Raw genomic sequence first — 17,862 nt, 5'->3', positions numbered from 1 at the left:
AGGGGCCGGGCGAGACGGGGCGGCGGCGGCTCCCGGGGCAGGAGAGCAGCCCCCGGGGCAGGAGGGCAGCCCGCCGCCGGCTGGGAGGCGGCCGCTGACGCTCTGGTCTGGGCTCCCTTGCAGAGAAACGTGAAGCGCAACGGGAGTAGAAGCTGTTTGAACAGGAGTCGGTTTGGTTCCCGCGAGAGGGACTGGCTGAGGGAGGACGTCGGACGAGGCTGCGTGTATGTTTACGGAGGGGATGCTGTTGCTTCTTCAGACTTGCGCTTGGTCCTCTGTACCGTGGACACCCCAGCGTCCGAGATATGCGATGGAGAAGGGAGGAAAAACCTCTTTTTGCAACTTCATGGAGACCTGGTCAGGTGAGGGACGAGAAGGGATAAATCCCTTTGAGGAACATTTGCTTTAGGCCTGCGGAGCTCCGCTCTCTGTGTGCCTGCCTGTGTTGGCGGGGTGGCGTGGGGCAGAGGTGGGTGTGAAAATGAAGTAGTGGTGTGCCTTTTACACATCTCTTAGTAAAGCCGTAGGTGTTTAGCTGGGAGGGTTTGGCTTGGCTGGTGCTTCAGCCAGAAATCTCTCCTCGTTTTGTAGGCAGTGGCTACTGCTCGTATACTCCTTCATTGTGTTCTATGTCATGGACATTTTCAGAAAACCGAAGCCATTTAAGAGACTGTAAACAGTTATTCTGAATCAGTGAAACACGTATGGTGCTTACACAGTTATGTCATGCAGTATTTACGCGGTAGTGATTTTTTTGCTAAGAGGAGTTGCCAGGTAAATAATTAAAGGTAGACAGAATGAGAGCGTAGTAAGGGTTCTATAAGGAAGGCTTAAGCATCAGATTATATGTTTTATGCCTGCAGTCAATTTAGGCTGAAAACAGACAACTCACGGTTTAATATGCATGAACTTTATGCTGTGGGTATATTACAGATTCCTTTAGGTTTACAAGCTCCCGTTAGGTTTGTTAGGATCTAGATTTTACATTGATTCTTCTGGGCTTAAGATTCATTTATAAAGTTGCCTCTCCTCAGGGAAGAAAAATTGCTGTGGTCTCCTTACTTGGAAGGCTAAGCTTAAGCAGTAGAGACAACACATGCTGAACAGGACTAGTAGCTGTTTTTTTGATAGTGAAGTGGAAGTCCTAAGTTACACGTGTTCAAGTTCTTAAAATGTGGAAGGTGTTTCATTGGGTGGGGGAAGGGAGTGCTAGTGGGGAGAGGTGTGGAGAACAGGGTGTTAAAGCCAGCTGCTGCAGAAAGTTAGACAGACCCATTTGCCTTGCCCAACCTGGCTTATCAGAACCAGGGATAGTTTAGTTAAATACACTGTAAGAGGACAGATGGACACTCAGATATAGCCATTGAGGCAGCTGAAAATCTCCCCATTTATTGCTTGAAGAATTTATAAGGAAATTGGCTTGCTTTGGACCCTAACACTGAGCAGATTTTTTAGCATTTAGAAAGAACAGAACCTTTACTGCAGATCATGAAAAGATGAGGGGAAGCCTGTAGATGTGTTCAAAGAAGAGCGTTTTACCTTTTTTGAGCTTTTGAAATGACCTTTGTGTTTGAATTCTTTTCACTGTCTCTCTTCTCATGCTAGGTAGCCGTGCCTGTCTTCAATTTGTCACAGGCTTTACACTAGATTAGCAAATTGGTCCTGCTACCAGTGTTCTGGAAGCAAGTCCCCAGATGTTAAATGTTTACTTCCCGCTCTCATTGCCTCTTGGTGTGTCCAGCACTTTGTCAAGCTTTGTCTTAAATTTCACAAAGCATTCTTGATTACAATGGGTCTGTTCCTTGCGATTTCCAGAACCTGTTTGCCACCTGAGCTACTTCCAGCAGAGAAACGGGAGTTACCAGTGTTGCTTCAGTAATATCTGTGTTCGTAACAGGAAGGAGGCCTGAAGGGTACCAATTGCATGTCCACAGGAAGCTGACAGAATGCTCAAGATATCCCCGTGCCCTGTTGAGATAATTCCTTCCTTAAACAAAGTTCAGTGATTACTTAATAATGTGTTCACAAATACAAATGACTCTGTTAAGCACCTGATTGCATTTTACTGTAGGTACGTTTGTCTCCCAAACAACTTCTGAATCCTTCACCCTTTTGATATCAGTAGGTGACTTTCAGGAGCTGAGTGTGGCAAAGGTTGATTTGGCACCTGACTCAGAAGACTGAAAGCGGAATGGTAAATGGAAGAATAACAGAAACCTTTTTTGTATATCCACTATAAATATTCAGTGGTGTCCTTGTGATCATCATTCTGTTTCCCTTTCCAGTCTTTGCAGAGGGGAGTCAATTTCTGTCAGAACTTTTTCTTCTCTGCAGTGTGCCTCAAGGATCTTTGGGGTTCTAGCTAGAATCGTTCCTTATGTTGGCATCCTCTCGTGTTCAGAAATTGCAACTTCCTGCAAAGGGGAGGATTAAACAAAAATGGCACAAGTACCTTCTTTGGTCTGGATGCCCCTCACAACAAAATTTTAAACTACAAAGTTTTGAAAACTTGACTGTTGCTTATGAAGAACAGCTACAGTCACAGCAAGAGTTGTGGAACAAAACTGTACCTTTTTTTGGCTTTTCTGTTTCCTTACCCTTTGCAGCTTCACTTAATGGAGCTGCTCCTCTGACTGGTGGAAGTGTCCAGTACCTGATACGTGATACTGATGGGGATATAACGGGCTGTTTGTGTCCCACAGCAGCTGCTGTGACACCAGGCTGTTCTCTGCGTGTGCTGGCATTCCGTGCATGTGCACTAGGTGCGAGATGAATCTTTACATTTCTGATGTGATTGCGTGCCAGGTGGGGTTTCACACCACATTGCTTTCTCTCGGAGGGAGAGCAGATTTTTCTACCTCAAGATTTAACTGTTGTCTCTGGTACCTGTCAGCTTGGATCGTGTTAGTCAAGAAATTTCCTATAGCAACTGCTGTTCCAGATAGGGTTTTTGTTTTCCCTTTCCTGGCCTATCCCGGGGCTGGTTAGTGATTCACATGGCTCTTGACAAGACCTTGGACTCGTGATCCATTCAGTCCGGTCTCCAGAATGTCCCCAGAGGTGCTCGGTGAATCGCCCCCTTTTCTGGTTTGAATGTGGTCCATAAGTAATGAGCGGGATTGTTCAGTGCCTGATTTGCACCCCCCAGTGCTGGACCTGTGTCCATGGCTGGAGGCTGGCGCTCTGCTCTCCAGCCTCCCGTGGCACAGCTCAGCTGCGGGAGAGAGTCAAACACCCTCCCACCGAGTCCTCACACTTGAAATGTGCAACACTGAGACCTGCTTCATTTGCAGAGAGTTCAGTCCCCAATCTGTGGGACTTCTTAGGTGTAGATTCTTCTGTAAACTCAGAACTTTTGCTGAGTAGTGAACTTTGAACAACTTGTGGTGTTTTGCAGGCAATTTGGGAGAATTCAGAAGGCTTAACTTCTTGGTAAGGCCTTTGTCTCCCTGCCAGCAGCAAGCAAACCTAGATGATGCAATAGTACAGACTACTCTTCAAGTTTGTTTTCAGATAGAAATGGTACTGTGGCAAGAGAGATACATTTGTTAGGGGATTAGGCTTGAACAGGTATTCCTGCTAATTTTCCTTGTTGTACATGGCTTTTTTAGAAAAAAAACCCAAAACTGAAGGCATTGTGTTTGGTATCTTCATGAAGCATGTCAGTTTGATTTATGTTGACAAGAAGGAAAATTAAGGGGGTTTCACATTAGCATTTTGAAACCCTGTAGTATTAATTCTTGCTGAAGTGAATGAGAAGGGTACAAATAATGAAAAAATCAGATCTCCAGAAGGAGCAGGTATGGGAAAATAGATCTTTTTCAGGAGGATGAGACACAGTACTGTACATCAGAGAGTACTGAGCAACCTGTAGAACTGTGATTTAAATTGTCATATGAAAAGTGCTTATTCCTTTACTGTATTAAGGTTCTTCCTGAATTCTAATGTGCAAGTATATTTATTGTTCAGTCTGCACTTGCAAAATCCTCAGTCTATTCAGGCACCAAATCGTAATGTTTGTGTGTTTGGGGTTTTTTTCCTAGGAAATCTATATGCAGACTGCTTGAAGTGTTCTTTTTGTGAGTGCCACTCAAGCATTTATGGTTCCTGAGCTAGGGTCACATGCTGGAAAAGCTGGTTTCTGGCAAGCATAAGGCTTTAATAGCAGAAGAATTGGAATCTAGGGGTAGTCAAAGGAAACTTAGGCAGGGTGTTTGGAGATCCAGTCAATTCTTTCATATTCTTGTTGGATTCTGTGCTGAAGGCTATAAATACATCAGGGTTTACCATACTGGAAGTCAGCATCATTTGGTGCAATCTACTATTTATTCCAGTTTCTAGTAGCTTGCCCGTTACAGGAGACAGATACACAGGTTTCCAAGATTATCTCAGAAAGCTCTTTTAAAAATTTGGTGTCATGTTCACTGCTGTCTGTTTCTGTAGAAAAAAAAAATAAAAATGACATAAACCTCAGTTACATCTTTGTAGAACTGCTTGGCTCTAATATTCTAAGCTTCTAGATCTCAAGAAGAGGTCCTATAAAAGACGTGAGAGCCTGCATTTTGAAGAAATCCCTGCAAAGAGAGCAGCGTCGATGGCATTAACACTCTTTTGAACCAATCTCTTGTCCCATGTCCATCTCGCAAAGCAGGGGAGGAAAAAGGGTTTCATGGATGCTGATTGTAGAAAGAGCTTGTTGTATCTTAGCTGGGCTAGGATCTTTTTCCTGGAGTTCCAAGGTGATGAGCAGTGTCAGTGACTGGTGGTGGTACCAGGTAATCAGCACTGTTTGAATTTCCATTCTCGACTGCTGCTTTCCTTTTTTTTGGGTGGGGTTTTTTTGTTGTTTTGGAAGCTATCTTCCATCTTATCTTGGAAAGCAGCAAGTCTGGTCCTTGCTTATAGGCTCTCCAAACTATTACAAAAGACTTCCCATCTCACTGATGCTATAAAGTGGATGGCATCATCAGGAGTGAAGTCATCACAATTACAGAGGGAAGTTACATTCTTTGTGATACTAGATCAAGTTGGATTCTGTTCCTAAGACACAAGAAATGGTACCAGGTGACTTCCATGTGGTCTTGAGATTAAAATTTGATGCTATTAGAGCTGAACAACTAAATCTGAACAGGCGGGCAGGAGCCTGATGGAGTTCATCCAAGTGAAAAGGCAGGTCTCAGGCCGGGGGAGGAAGAGCCCAGGCATTAGTACACACCGGGGGCTGGCAGCTGGAAAGCAGCTTTGTGGGGAAAAAAGTGAGCACCAGGCTGAGCAGGAGCCAGCGCCGTGCCCTGCTGTGAGGAAGGCCAGCAGCAACCCAGGCTGCCCTGGGAGGAGTGTTGAGCAGGTCAGGGGGATCCTTCACCTCTGCTGGCACTGCAGAGGCTGCACCTGCAGCGTCTGGTGCTGGGGGTACGAGAGAGACACAGACTTGCTGGAATGACATAGTTAACGGACTGGAGCATCTTTCAGCTGAGAGAGCTGGGACTGCAGCCTGGAGAAGGCTCGGTGGAATCCTTCAGCGCTTATAAATACCTGATGGAAAAGGATGAAGATGATGTAGGTGGTCCTGCTGAAGAGGGGGGTTGGACTAGATGATCACTCCAGAGTCCTGTTCCAACCACAGCGAGTCAGTGATTAAAAAAAAAATAATAATTTAGAAATCTAATTTCCATTTTACTAATGCAAATGCATGGAAAAAGTGTATGTATTTGAAGTCATAAATACCTGCATTACTGTTTTCTATGATTTAATGCTGTGCTTGCCACAGAGATTAAACTCTGGTCAGTGTAACAGGAGATTTTTTTTGTAACAGGTTTTTTAAATTATTTGGCATCTGCTTTTTGTGTAGTATTTCTAGTTTTGTTTCTCATCACTGTTTCCTCCTGGTGCTCCTTAAATCATGAAATGGAAATTATCACCGTGGATTGTATGGTTTATGCCTATTGCTTTTTGTGTCTGTTTCCCTCTGCAATGTAATTCAAGTGCTACAGTTCCTCAGTGTTACTTGGCGAGCAGGAAGCACAGACCCCAAGGACACGTGCTTGCCAAACCTTGTCAGAGGGGCAGAACAACCAGTGTGTCGGTATCCTTATGCTTTACTTGCAATGAGACTTGTTTAATCTTTTTTGCATTCTCAAACTACTTTCTTGTGTGTTTTGACAGGAGGCTGGAGCCCACAGAAAAACCCCTTCAGATTGTGTATGACTACTTGGCTGGGCTGGGTTTTGATGATCCTGTCAGAATGCAGGAAGAGGCAGCAAACTCTGATCTCAGCTGTATGATTCGATTTTACTGTGGTAAGAAATTGTGTGTGTGCACACTGTGCTTGTAGCTTTAACTATGAGGTGGAAATCAGCTGAAGCCCAAGTCATTGACCTACCAGGTTTATAGATTGCTATGTCAAACACCCAAAGTACCAATAAGCATTTCTTAAAATAATGGGGTTTTAAGATTAATAGAAAAAATGGCAGTTCTGTAGTTCTCTTGATCCTGCCTGTGGCTTGAGAAGAGGCAGCTCCACGGGAAGACATGAGATTGCTCTGTTGTCTTTAGTTTGCAGTGTTACAACAAACACCTTAAGAGTTCCTCATGGGATCAGAAACATATTGTGGTTCAGTCTAGACAGACCTGAAGATTGTATTTCTGAAAGGTGTGTGGATATGGGCGAGGGAGGTCCTGGTCAAATACCCCCACAACCTCTGAAAATACAGAGTGGAAGTGCCATCTGGTTAACAGATGACTCAACTTCATGAAAACAAGTAGGTAGAAAATAGAATTTAGTAGGTCTGTCATCACAGGAGGATAGTCCTGCTTAGAAGGAGGCTGTGAAGGAAGAAGTATAAGAATTGGAGGGTGTTCAGGAGACCTGCTTTAAGAAAGTAAAAGCAAATGCTGACAAAGTGGTTCTTAAGGGGAGAGGAGGAATTAGAGGGAATACTGTGGAGGATTATGTGATAATTTTGCTAAGCCTGCAGCTGAGAACTTAAAGGATGAAGTCATGCATTTTAGTCAGAGAAACATTAGTTAGAATCATAGAGTCACAGACTGCTTTGGGTTGGAAGGGACCTTAAAGCCCAGCCAGTCCCACCCCCCTGCCATGGGAGCACCTTCCACCAGCCCAGGTTGCCCAAAGCCCCGTCCAACCTGGCCTTGAACCCTTCCAGGGAGGGGGCAGCCACAGCTTCTCTGGGCAGCCTGTGCCAGGGCCTCAACCCCTTCATCATAAACCATTCCTTCCTTATGTCCAGTCTAAACTAACCTTTTCCATTGCCCCCTGTCCTGTCACTACAGGCCTTGGTAAAGTCTCTCTGTGCCTTTCTTATAAGCCCCCTTTTATGTACTGAAAGGCTGCAGGAAGGTCTCCCTGGAGCCTTCTCTTCTCCTGGCTGTACAGCCCCAGGTCTCAGCCTTGCTTCACGGTGGGGGGGGGTGTGCGCCACACTGGTGTGCTGAGACAGCCTGCATACTTCTTTCACTCCTTGGGGATGTCTGCTGGATTTCTCTGCTCTCTTCCCACTTTTCTGTATGCCTTTCTCATGTGATACCCAGAGTTTGTTTCCTTCCCTGGTGCATGGTGAGTGCTTATGCCCAGTTGGGGTGATTGGGAGTGCAAGTGGATTAATCGCAATCTCACCCTGAACAGCAGTGAGAGGGAAGCATGCTTCCTGGAGTCTGGCTGTTGAGATTCTTGTAGGAGCCCAAGAGTTTTGTGAGGGGAGGGGGTGTGTTAGGTTGGCTGGGAGAATGCAAGGAGGGCTTCCTCTCCATGGAAGTCACTTGGAGAATGAAGGCCAGTGACCCAGGCTGGATGGGGCAAGTTCAGAGACCAAACATTACAGAGTCTTTGTGTGTTTCAACAACACCTGGAAGGAGCCACCTGGGGCATCAAACTGCTCATCTGTGCCAGGTGCCATCGGCATGGCTGTGGAGGGTGGTGGGGATTTGCCTTGGTTCCTCGCATTGCTGTAGCTGGACTTGTGTAACTTGTGAGGTGCTGTTAGAGGTGCTAGCTCTGTCTGTTCATGACCTGTACCCGTGCTCTCCATGTGCTCACAATTAGCCTGTGCTTGCTAATTGGAGTATGGAGTTAAGCATGATCACAGTGACTGACGTTCAAGGCCAAGCTCGGAGCTGCAGAGAGTGACAGGAACTTGCCTGTCCCTAGAGGCTAAGGCCATTCTTACACCTAGCTTGAGGAGTTGTGAGATTCGGAGTGGAAGTCCTTGAACGTTGCCCCTGGGTGTTTCCTTAGCACTAGGACATGGATGGCACAGAAGTTTCAGAGCAGCTAGGGAAACTGGAGGGTTGGTGTAGCTGCTTAGTAATATCTGGTGCTTGGAACAATTCTGCTATGGCAGTCAGTAGGATACCACTTTTGGTCCCATAATATTGTTTTCTTACAATTCTGGGGCTGGTCTTTCAGCTTGGTGAAATCCAAGCAGTTTTTTCTGTGGATGATTAAGAGTTTCTCACCATTAAAGACATCTTATGCCAAACTTCATGTCCCTGAAACAAAGCCACTGTTGTGAATAAACAGCTAAATATTTCAACTAAGTTCAGCCTTGTATAGACATCATGACAGTGGTTTAAATTTGGCAAGCTGAAGATCCTGCTTTCTAACTGAGAAACAGTATAACAACTTTAGTCAGTGATTAACTTTTTGCTCCTAATAAAAGTTTGGACTATGGTTTGTACCTGGGTGTGGGGCATGCATAATCAGTAGTGAGAATATTTTTAGTGGATCTAATTAGAGTTTTTGTCATTGGCATATATGTTGGCTACTCAGTTCCTTTGTCTGACTTTGGGGTGGAGGAAGGGGAGAATATAAATACCTGCAGGTTCATGCTGCTTTTTGATAGCGAGTCACTTGTAGGACAGTTCAAGACAGAAGCAGCCTGTCAGTAACAACTTTTTTTAAAAAAGAGGATAATTTCCTAAATAAAACAAAGGGCCTATTGCCGGATGTTGTTAGGATAAAATGAAATATAAATTTAACATGAGGAGATTCTTAATACTTGAAACTCATAGGTCCATCAGGTCAGGCTTATTCCTTTTCTTTAAAGTATTCAATTAAGTGACTGTTTGGAAATTTTTCCTAACTAGTAAGATAGTATAAACACTGGACAGAATCTTGGAAAACATCTGGGACATTGTCATTATCTTGGAAAAGAAAAAAATAAAATAGAAGGGGCAAGGAGGTAGGATGACCTAAAAGTAAGTGTATGTGGATTAGAAGACTGAGGCAGAATTCTACTTTGTTGGTCAGAATCACAGCTAGCAGTGCACTTTCTCCTGTAGCTCATTTTCCAGGCCTTCCATTAAAGCCCCATAGAAGCTCTTTATTTGATGGTTTCTGTGACTTTAGGTGACTCAACGAGAGTTTGAAATTGCTTTTTTATTGCATCTGAATGAAGAATGTTTGGCAAGTGTGTAAGGTTGCTGAGGTCTGTAATTATCTGTAGAGTAAAAACATAATGTTGTGCTAAAAGGTACATGTACGGTGGTTGCTCGTCAGATGTTGCTGCACTGATGAAGTTGCTTGTCCTCTGCATGAGATTTTTTTTTAAAGTGCAGCTTGACTTGTCTTTACTTGTTCTTTGCAATAACTAATTTTTCATGTCACAGCTGTGTTGCTATTTGTACTCATAGCTGAGAATGAAGAACAAATGTAAAGTAAATGATAATGCCCCCTTTTTCTTCAGAAAAGCCATGTCAGGTGGAACAGCTCGATCGCATCCTGCTCTCTGGAGTCTATAACGTACGCAAAGGAAAGACCCAGCTGCACAAGTGGGCAGAGCGCTTGGTCATTCTCTGTGGGACTTGCCTCATTGTGTCCTCTGTGAAGGACAGCCACACAGGGAAGATGCACATCTTGCCTCTCATTGGAGGGAAGGTAGGACTTTTTTTGGTTAGTTTCCTGTGGCTTATGAAGGAAGAGGGATTATAATGATGGGTACTATTCACAAGAGGTTAATCTAGGCTTTTGTCACAATTTACTGCATTTACATGTACAGAGAGCTACTTGCTTTGCCTAGGTAGTAGTCTTAAGACTAACAAAGAGACACTAGTTCTGCTTTCACGTTAATAACCAGTACTGTGAGTGAGCATTCTGGAGAGCATTGCTTCTCGGATCTACTTTACAGAAAGGTGTTAAGAAGGATCTGCTTCTGTGTTTCTCTCCAGTAACTTCACAACTGTGTTTTCAGCAAAATATGTTGTTACAAGTGGTCAGTAGTACCTCACCCTAGACTTCATATCCATTGTAACTGATGGAGTTTAGGCAGACTTTGTTTTCAATTCTCCCTTTGCAGGTGGAAGAGATGAAACGTCGGCAGTACACGCTTGCTTTCACATCTGCTGGAGCCCAAGCCCAAACATACCACATTTCCTTTGAAACGCTGGCAGAGTACCAGCGGTGGCACCGACAGGCATCCACGGTGAGACCCTGGAGGCTGCAGTGGTTTGGGGGGTGGGTTCAGGGGTTAGAAGGGTTTTCTGGTGAAGGCTTGGTGTGCAGGCAGAGATGAAGCTGGGACGCTGGAGAAGGTACCCAGGACACTTCCCATCTTTCTTCATTTCCCACATGCTCAGGATTATAGAGGTTTTCTTATAGTCTTCTCTCTCTGCCTGTCCAACAGTGTTGAGTAGTAGCTCTGCATTTTTTTCACCCCTGCAGCACCTATTGAGAGTAACTAATCACAGGTCACTAGAGAGAACCCCAGGGACTCGCTGACTTTCCAGCCATAGAAATCTATAAACCACACCTGTTGCCACACTTGAATCTGCCTGAACTGTGGACTGGACTGGCATGGGGCTACCCTGGTAGTTTGAGTAAGCGCAGAGATCATAGGTCAGCAAGGGAAGTGTAGTTTGTTCAGAGCTGCATCCTTATCCCACGTTAAGGTAAATTAGAGGGCAATAGCTTAATGGTGAGCCATTTTGACTTTATATATATATAATATTGTGAAATATTAAATGAGTTTAGGAATAAAGCAGATCATAAGATTGGAATGAAGCACCAAAGACCTTGAAACAAAGCATACTTAATGAAAGGAGACCTGATGTTTGCCAAGACTTTATGAAATGTTGCAAAACCATAGTTTATGAAGCCTTTTCATCATAACAGGTTATGTTTCCAATATTATACCCTGAACAAGCTAGCAAAAGAAAGTCAGAAGAAGTAGCTAGACCAAGCAGAGGTCCTGTAAACCTTAAAGGACTGAACTGGAAAGCCAGCTCCTTCCTGTTGCTGCTTATGTCTTTGGAAGGTACTCAGAATTTATGCTTTCTCAGCAGTTTCTTCAGTCAAATATATGGTTTTCTCACTAGGTTGTCTATCTCACAGCCTAGCTTTTAGGCAGTGCCCACTGCACGTGCAGAGCAGGGCTTTCTGTGTGTCCCAGCTGGTATCTAGGTACACATCCTTGTCAGGGGCCTTGCAGAAACAATAGCAGCAGATGGCATCAGTTCGCACTCTGTGAACTCAGTTTCCTGAATGGACTCTACCGGATGTTTGTTCCTGCAAATTGTTTACTATTTGTATTCTTTGGCCTTTCGTTAGACTTCCAGAGAAAAATTGTTGCACAGCTGCAGCTCTTCCTCCTTCTTTTCAGGTTGTGTCTATGCGACTTGGCATGGTTGATCTTTCATGCTACAGCCTTGAGGAAGTACCTGAGCACCTCTTCTACAGTCAAGACATCATCTACCTCAACCTACGACACAATTTTATGAGATCAAGTGGAGCAGGGGGTCTTGACTCTCTTTGCAGGTCTGCAAAGAATTATTTTTCTTCTACATTTGGAGTTCTTGACATGTGCATCCAGGGATGAAGAGGAGGGAGAGTGTATTGCCCATTCTTGTGGGGATGGTAAAAAGATTGATCTTTAGAAAGCTCTAGCAGATGGGGGGGCTGGGAAGCAGAACTGAACAGTGCAGGCAGGCACAAGCTTCCAGCAATTTACAGTATTTATGAACTCCCTTCCATAGATTCTTTGTGCTAAGTTTGGTCTGAGCATTGTGGAGCAGTACACCATTTGTGTCGATAAGACACAAATGTGCAAGAGTGATATAAGGCTGCTTGCTGAACAGAGAACATTTTGGGGTATAAAATAAAAGGTGAGGGAAAGCATAATGCTGCTGTTGTGGGTAAGTGTTTGTAGGAAGAAGTGCATATCTGAAAAAGCCTGTTTTGGAAAGTTCTTAATGTTAATGTGCATTTGGAATTGGCAGAGGGCCTGTGAGACTTCAGCCTTGCTTTGGCAACTTGTAATGATCTGCTTTTAAGAGAGTAGCAGTTGTGTGATGGTATGGAAGCATGATGTAGTCATCTTAGGTAAGTGAAGGAGGCTTACAAAATATTTTAAAATTAATTCCTGAAAACCATAAAAATCTAAAGAAAGATTAGTTTGATATCTGCGCTAGCTGAAAAGAATTCAAGGACTTGCTCTATGAATTTTGAAAGGCATTAGGAAGCCTGTCGTAATATTGTCAAATAGCCCTGTGTTTGGAACACATTGGGCCTCAGGAAAAATGTATTTGAAGAAACTTTGTAAAACTGTAGTTTTTTGTTTTGGTTTGAGGTTTTTTGTTGTGGTTTTGTTTCATTGATTTCTGGGGGCCTATTATCAGGTTATTTCATTTTTCTTCCTACAGAGTAATGAGATACCTAGATATCCATGAGGGTATATGGGGGAAAAAAATGGCTCACCTCTGGGAATTCTTTGCAGTTCCATTGAGAGCCAGTCTAGTCTGGTTTTAATTCCAAACTTGCTTAAGTGTTTTTGAACTGCTGAATTGTAATTGATTCTGTTATTGGAATATGTTGGAATTGCTTAAAATAATTCAAGATTTTGCTTTCTATTTCTCTCTTCAAATACATTGTATGATGTTGAAAACCGTATCAGAACTTTATTTTCTAAAATGCGGTATCCTTGGTTCACAGGATCAGCAAAGGGGCTTGAAATTTCTTTTGACCTTGCATGTAGTCAACAAGAGATCTGACATATCAGAAACTCGACTCTTTTCCTGGCAGTGACTATGTCTGATGAAGCTGAAATCCTCAAACAAACAAAAGCCATAAAAGAAGCCCTCACTTCACACAATCTTGAATAAACAGGTAGCATTAGGTAGCCCACATAAGGCTGCTCATTGCCTTTTGAAAAGATTTTCTTTCTGAGGTTTTTAAGATGTTTATCAGGTCACAGCCCCAAATGAAAAAACTTGCTCACTTGCCGTAGGTGTTACAAGTGCCTAGAGGTTGAGAGTTTGGAACAGCAGAGTTTTTTGTAATGATCAGATCTCTGAGGAAATCTTTGAAGCTGTAGGAGTCTAATTAGCTATAACTATAATAATGGGACAAAAATAATTAACTAAAAGGGAAATGTTAAGCAAAGAGAATTAAATAAGACCACCTGTTTTGTTAAGTCTCCTAGCTTATTTTTTATGTAATGTACTGTCTTTCAAGTATCTCCCTTTTCTGGAAAACTTTATGAAGTCTGACCCTTGTTGGTAAGTGTGTGTGCACACGTGTGTGTACATACACACGTCTGTTACCACCATTCTGGCTAGTTGATACAGAGTTGTACTGGGATGCTTTGGTGGAAGAGCAGCATATTGGGAATATTTCAGGCCGCCACCAGTTTGGGCTGCTGAACAGAGAATGGGCATCCCATTGAGGATTTGTTGCTGTGTTTTCATACCTCTCTGCATAATCTCAACATGCCCTGTGAGAGCACAGACCAAAACTTGGGAAGCCGTAGTGATTTCAGGATCATTATTCTCTGTAATACATGGTTCCTGTATACAGCGTGGATGAAAGTTGGGTTTGCATTCCATTCCTGCATCCCTACCACTTGAGAGCGTTGGGGCGAAGGAGAAGGAGCAGAAGGGGAGCTCAGAAGGCTTTTGAGTATTGTTCACGTTGTTGAATGTGACAGTGTGCTCGAGGAGGCTCAGGCCAGGCAATGCCCCTACAGCTTTTGGAAACTTTAATGCCCCTTTTGTGTTTGCTTTGACATTGTTGCAGAGGGATGAATCCTAAAAATTGGTTATGCTGTTGCATTTAATGGCATGCCTCCTAGGCAGGTTCTCACCACCCTGCTAGTGACAGAGGAAGAGCTGCTTGGTGTTAAGGACAGGTGCCACAGAAAAAGCCTTTGTAGATCTCCAGAGGAAGCAGTTTCATTAAAGTGTTTCATAATTCCAAAACCTGAGAACTGTGATCTGTCCTAAACCTCTTAAAGTTGAACCAGTTAATGAGAAAGTTCAGATCTGTAGATTTATCCTCATTGTTTCCTTTTCCATTATTGTTGTTAAGTTCTGTGTACAAGTTTCTGATTTTTGCGTCATTGTTAGATCTTTGCATCATACAGCATGTTCTCTTTAGGAAAGCTGTTACCAGTACAGCATCTTTCTCTTTGGCTTTCGCTTGCATTATGAGAGAGTTTGGCTGCAGCAAATATAAAATGCCTGTGCCCTTATTTATATGACGTGGTGCTTTCTCAAAGTGAATAACCCATGTCCAGGTTTCAGATACACTCCCTCTTCAAAAAAAACCTGCCCCCCCTCCAAATACTATAAAGCAAAATGGAGAAATATAACGCATAGTTCCGACACAGATCACTCCCAAGTATTCTGAATCTGTAAAAGGAGTCATTATAAAGAAGAAGAAATTTCAAAACCTTTCAGTCTCGTACTTCAAGACATCTCAAGCTAGAAGCAATATTTTCCCTTAAGCTAATTAACCTTCAGTTTGTTACCTATATTAAAAACTTTTCTTCAACGTAAGAGCTACTCACTGTTGCTTACCAAAAAGTATGGTAAGTGGAGCACATGAATGAGCTATGTGTTTCCAAGAAGTACTTCTCTGGTACATTACGTTAGATTCACAACTGTCTCGTAGAAGTATGATATTAATTTCCCCACTGAATTAATTTCTGATGGTTCCAGTTTGGGATGAGGAGGTTATTACTTGGGGAAAAATATGTTTGTTTCCTCTAGAAAGAGGTAGGAAGTCTTTGAGAAGAACCTCTTGCATGTTACCCCAGCCCAGGCTCAGTTTCCTCTCTCTGTTTGGAGCCAGCCCAGCGGTGGCGGGAGCTGAAGGACCAGCCATCTGCTCAGCTGTGCGGGTGCTTGCGCAGCAGCACCTCAGACCGGGGATCCTTCCGGGAATCTCTGGGTGCGGGTCCTGGAGCCTCCCAGTATGAAATCTGCACTTTCCTGTTTGTCCCTTTGACAGCTCTGCTAGGCCTTCTGCTGTACCTAGCTCGATGGGGTATTCCCCTCCTCTGTCTTACCCTCAGAACACTTCCAGTGAATGTTTTCAGCTCTGGTTTTCCCAAGCGGCATAACTGTAGATGGTTACTCTAAATAATTCTTTGAAGGTAATTTTTTTGATCTGAGTATTTTTAGTCGTCTTAATCTTAGCAACGGTCACTAGGAGTCGTCGGGAGTCAGGGTAGAAGGTCATTACTGGTTTCTGCAGTAAAACCACAGTATTTGATCACTTTCAGCATTACCACCGAGATGCCAAGTATCAGTGACTTAAAACTAAATTTGTGCAGAAACTCCCATAATGAAATAGCTAACTGTATTGTCAGTGTACAAAGCCTTAAAAATTCTTTATGACTGGTTTTGTATGGTTTTGGTTTGAGACTGTGGAGGTTTGTGAAGTAACTACTGTTCTTGCCAATAGGTTTTCTCAGCTGAAGAGCCTGAACCTGTCTCATAACAGACTGGGAGAGTTTCCTGTATCACTGTGCGAGATCTCTACTCTGACAGAGCTTAATATTTCCTGTAATGGACTTCATTACTTGCCAAAACAGATTGGCAAACTGTTGAAGTAAGTACATTCTTTCTACCTGTGGTCACAAACACGCATGGTGCTTCAGCTGAGCTCAGTGGATGTGAAGGTGTGAGTGTGCTGGGGCCCCTTGTTCTGCCGTGAAGACTGAAGGAGGGATTCGACTCTGGCAGAAGGTCGAGAACCAAGATGTCCAATAGGGTTTGTTTTTCCTTGAAAATAAAGATATCCCAGTGTGTTTATACAGTTGCCATTTTAGGTCACTGATACATAGCAAGTTATCACCTGTCATTTGTGCCTTCCTGCCTATTCTACTAGCTATCAGTGTTCTGGTAGAGGAGATTAATGGATTTTGCCTGTTTCGGAGTGGTCCTGGTCTAGGAAGACACTTGAGTCACAGGTGCCACCTTGCTGAACTAGAGTCCATGTGAAGGCTTCTAAGCGTATGAACATACTCTCACTTAAAGTTTAGTAAACTTAAAGTTTTTTATATTTGTGGAGATTGTGTTTTGGGGGGTTTCTTTTTGGTTGGTGGGGTTTTTTTACTTTGGAGTGACCTGTATGATTTCTTGCAGCTTTATGTCATATTTAAATATAAATTTGAATGCATCCGGTTCTTTTTGCATTGGCTGCCATCTTGCATTCCCTTGTCTTCTTTCTTCTTATTTCCTTCCTACGTTCTCTTCTAAATTTATTTTTAAACTACTATTATGGTGTGATGCCTTATTGGTTAAACATAAATATTGTTATGTTTACATAAAAACACCTAAGAGTTTCTAAAGATCATGCTGTTGGGGCATTTCCAGAAGCCACAGATTAGTACAGTGAAACATCCATGGAGATCAGCTAGGCTTTGCAGAGCTAGGGAAAAATATACATGCCTCTCAAATTCTGAGGCCTAGCCTTTGGACCCTATTTATGTGAGCAAGAGCATGCCCGTTGTCTTGCTGCAGTATTCATAAGCATCTTGCACAAAAGAGATTGTAGATTTCTTAACTGTATACAACTTTAAGGTATAAGGGTATATTATAGGACCAAAGACAGTCTCAGGTGCAATTCCTTAATCACTACTATTAAAACATTACAACTGCTGATGTAGAAAAGATGAGGAAACAAATTGCAGATGAAGCATTGTCTGAAGACAATTGTACTGTTTCTCAAAGAAGTTAATTCTCAAATAAGTGCATTGTTCTGCAGCTGCAGAAGTGTATGATACAGTTTCTGTTAAAGTTTTAATTTGTATAAAACTTTTCTGTAGTAACTTCTCACAGAGGTCTAGTGATTTTTGTCAGCACTAGTATATTTTGATAGCTTTCTACAGAGTTGGTTGCTTTTTGTGTTAGAAGAAGGATTTTAACATAGAAATACTTGGACAATGAAAGTTTTGTCTTAAAGTATTTGCTGGAGTAAAAACCTCCATTTTCCCTGGTAGCTACCCAGAATGCATAAAAGCTTAAGCTTAGGTAAATTTAATTACAAGAGTATTATTGTATTTGTTTAGATAAACATTGGTACTGAGCTAATGGTTCATTGTGGCCTGCTCTTCACCCAGATTATCCCTTTAAAGAAGGAGTGTATGCACCTACATTGTAAGCAAGTGATTTCCAGAGTGACCTTTCAGCCATATACAAACTGTGAGGGAAAAGCTCTGTGCAGGCTTATAGTTTTCAGAGGTTTACAACTTGGTTATGGGTCTAGTCATCTTTATGACCCCTTGAGCCCTTATTCATAAGAACTTTTTATGGCCCCAAATTACATGTCTAGCACCACTAAACACTGTTCAGAAAGTTCTTAGTTGGAACATAATCATAATGAGGGAATTGTATTTTGGGGCTTGGAGTCTCCAGAGCCATGCAAACTTTTTGTCTTGCAACAACAATTCATCTTAAAACAGAAAGCCATCGTGGTTTTTTCCGAGTGTTGGGAAGGACAACTAGAATCTAAAAATCGGTTACCAGTGCGTTAGTGTGGTTAGAGATTGTGATTAAACTGTGCCATAGATTCAGTAATTGCCATAGTAGTGATATGAGATTCCAGTGATGGAATGATGAAGGTGT

General features: G+C 42.8%; 1 protein-coding gene across 2 annotated transcripts in view; it reads left to right on the top strand.

The window, feature by feature from the left end:
• Nucleotides 1–7: 7 nt before the first annotated feature.
• The window catches only part of PHLPP2 (PH domain and leucine rich repeat protein phosphatase 2), a 32,130-nt gene continuing 14,275 nt past the window's right edge, over nt 8–17,862 (top strand). Inside the window, exons 1-7 of one of the 2 annotated variants that reach the window (XM_026857038.1) lie at nt 8–39; nt 119–362; nt 6,166–6,299; nt 9,705–9,895; nt 10,314–10,439; nt 11,616–11,770; nt 15,698–15,844. In XM_026857038.1, coding sequence (XP_026712839.1) covers nt 6,245–6,299; nt 9,705–9,895; nt 10,314–10,439; nt 11,616–11,770; nt 15,698–15,844 — 674 coding nt within the window. In that variant the 5' untranslated portion in view covers nt 8–39; nt 119–362; nt 6,166–6,244. Of the gene's footprint in view, nt 40–118; nt 363–2,107; nt 2,195–6,165; nt 6,300–9,704; nt 9,896–10,313; nt 10,440–11,615; nt 11,771–15,697; nt 15,845–17,862 lie in introns of those variants that run through there. The other variant, XM_026857037.1, reaches the window with a different exon arrangement.

Source organism: Athene cunicularia (assembly GCF_003259725.1).
Source record: "Athene cunicularia isolate RWA chromosome 11 unlocalized genomic scaffold, athCun1 chr11_part2, whole genome shotgun sequence".
NCBI classification, from domain to species: domain Eukaryota; kingdom Metazoa; phylum Chordata; class Aves; order Strigiformes; family Strigidae; genus Athene; species Athene cunicularia.
This window is presented reverse-complemented; position numbering and strand designations above follow the sequence as displayed.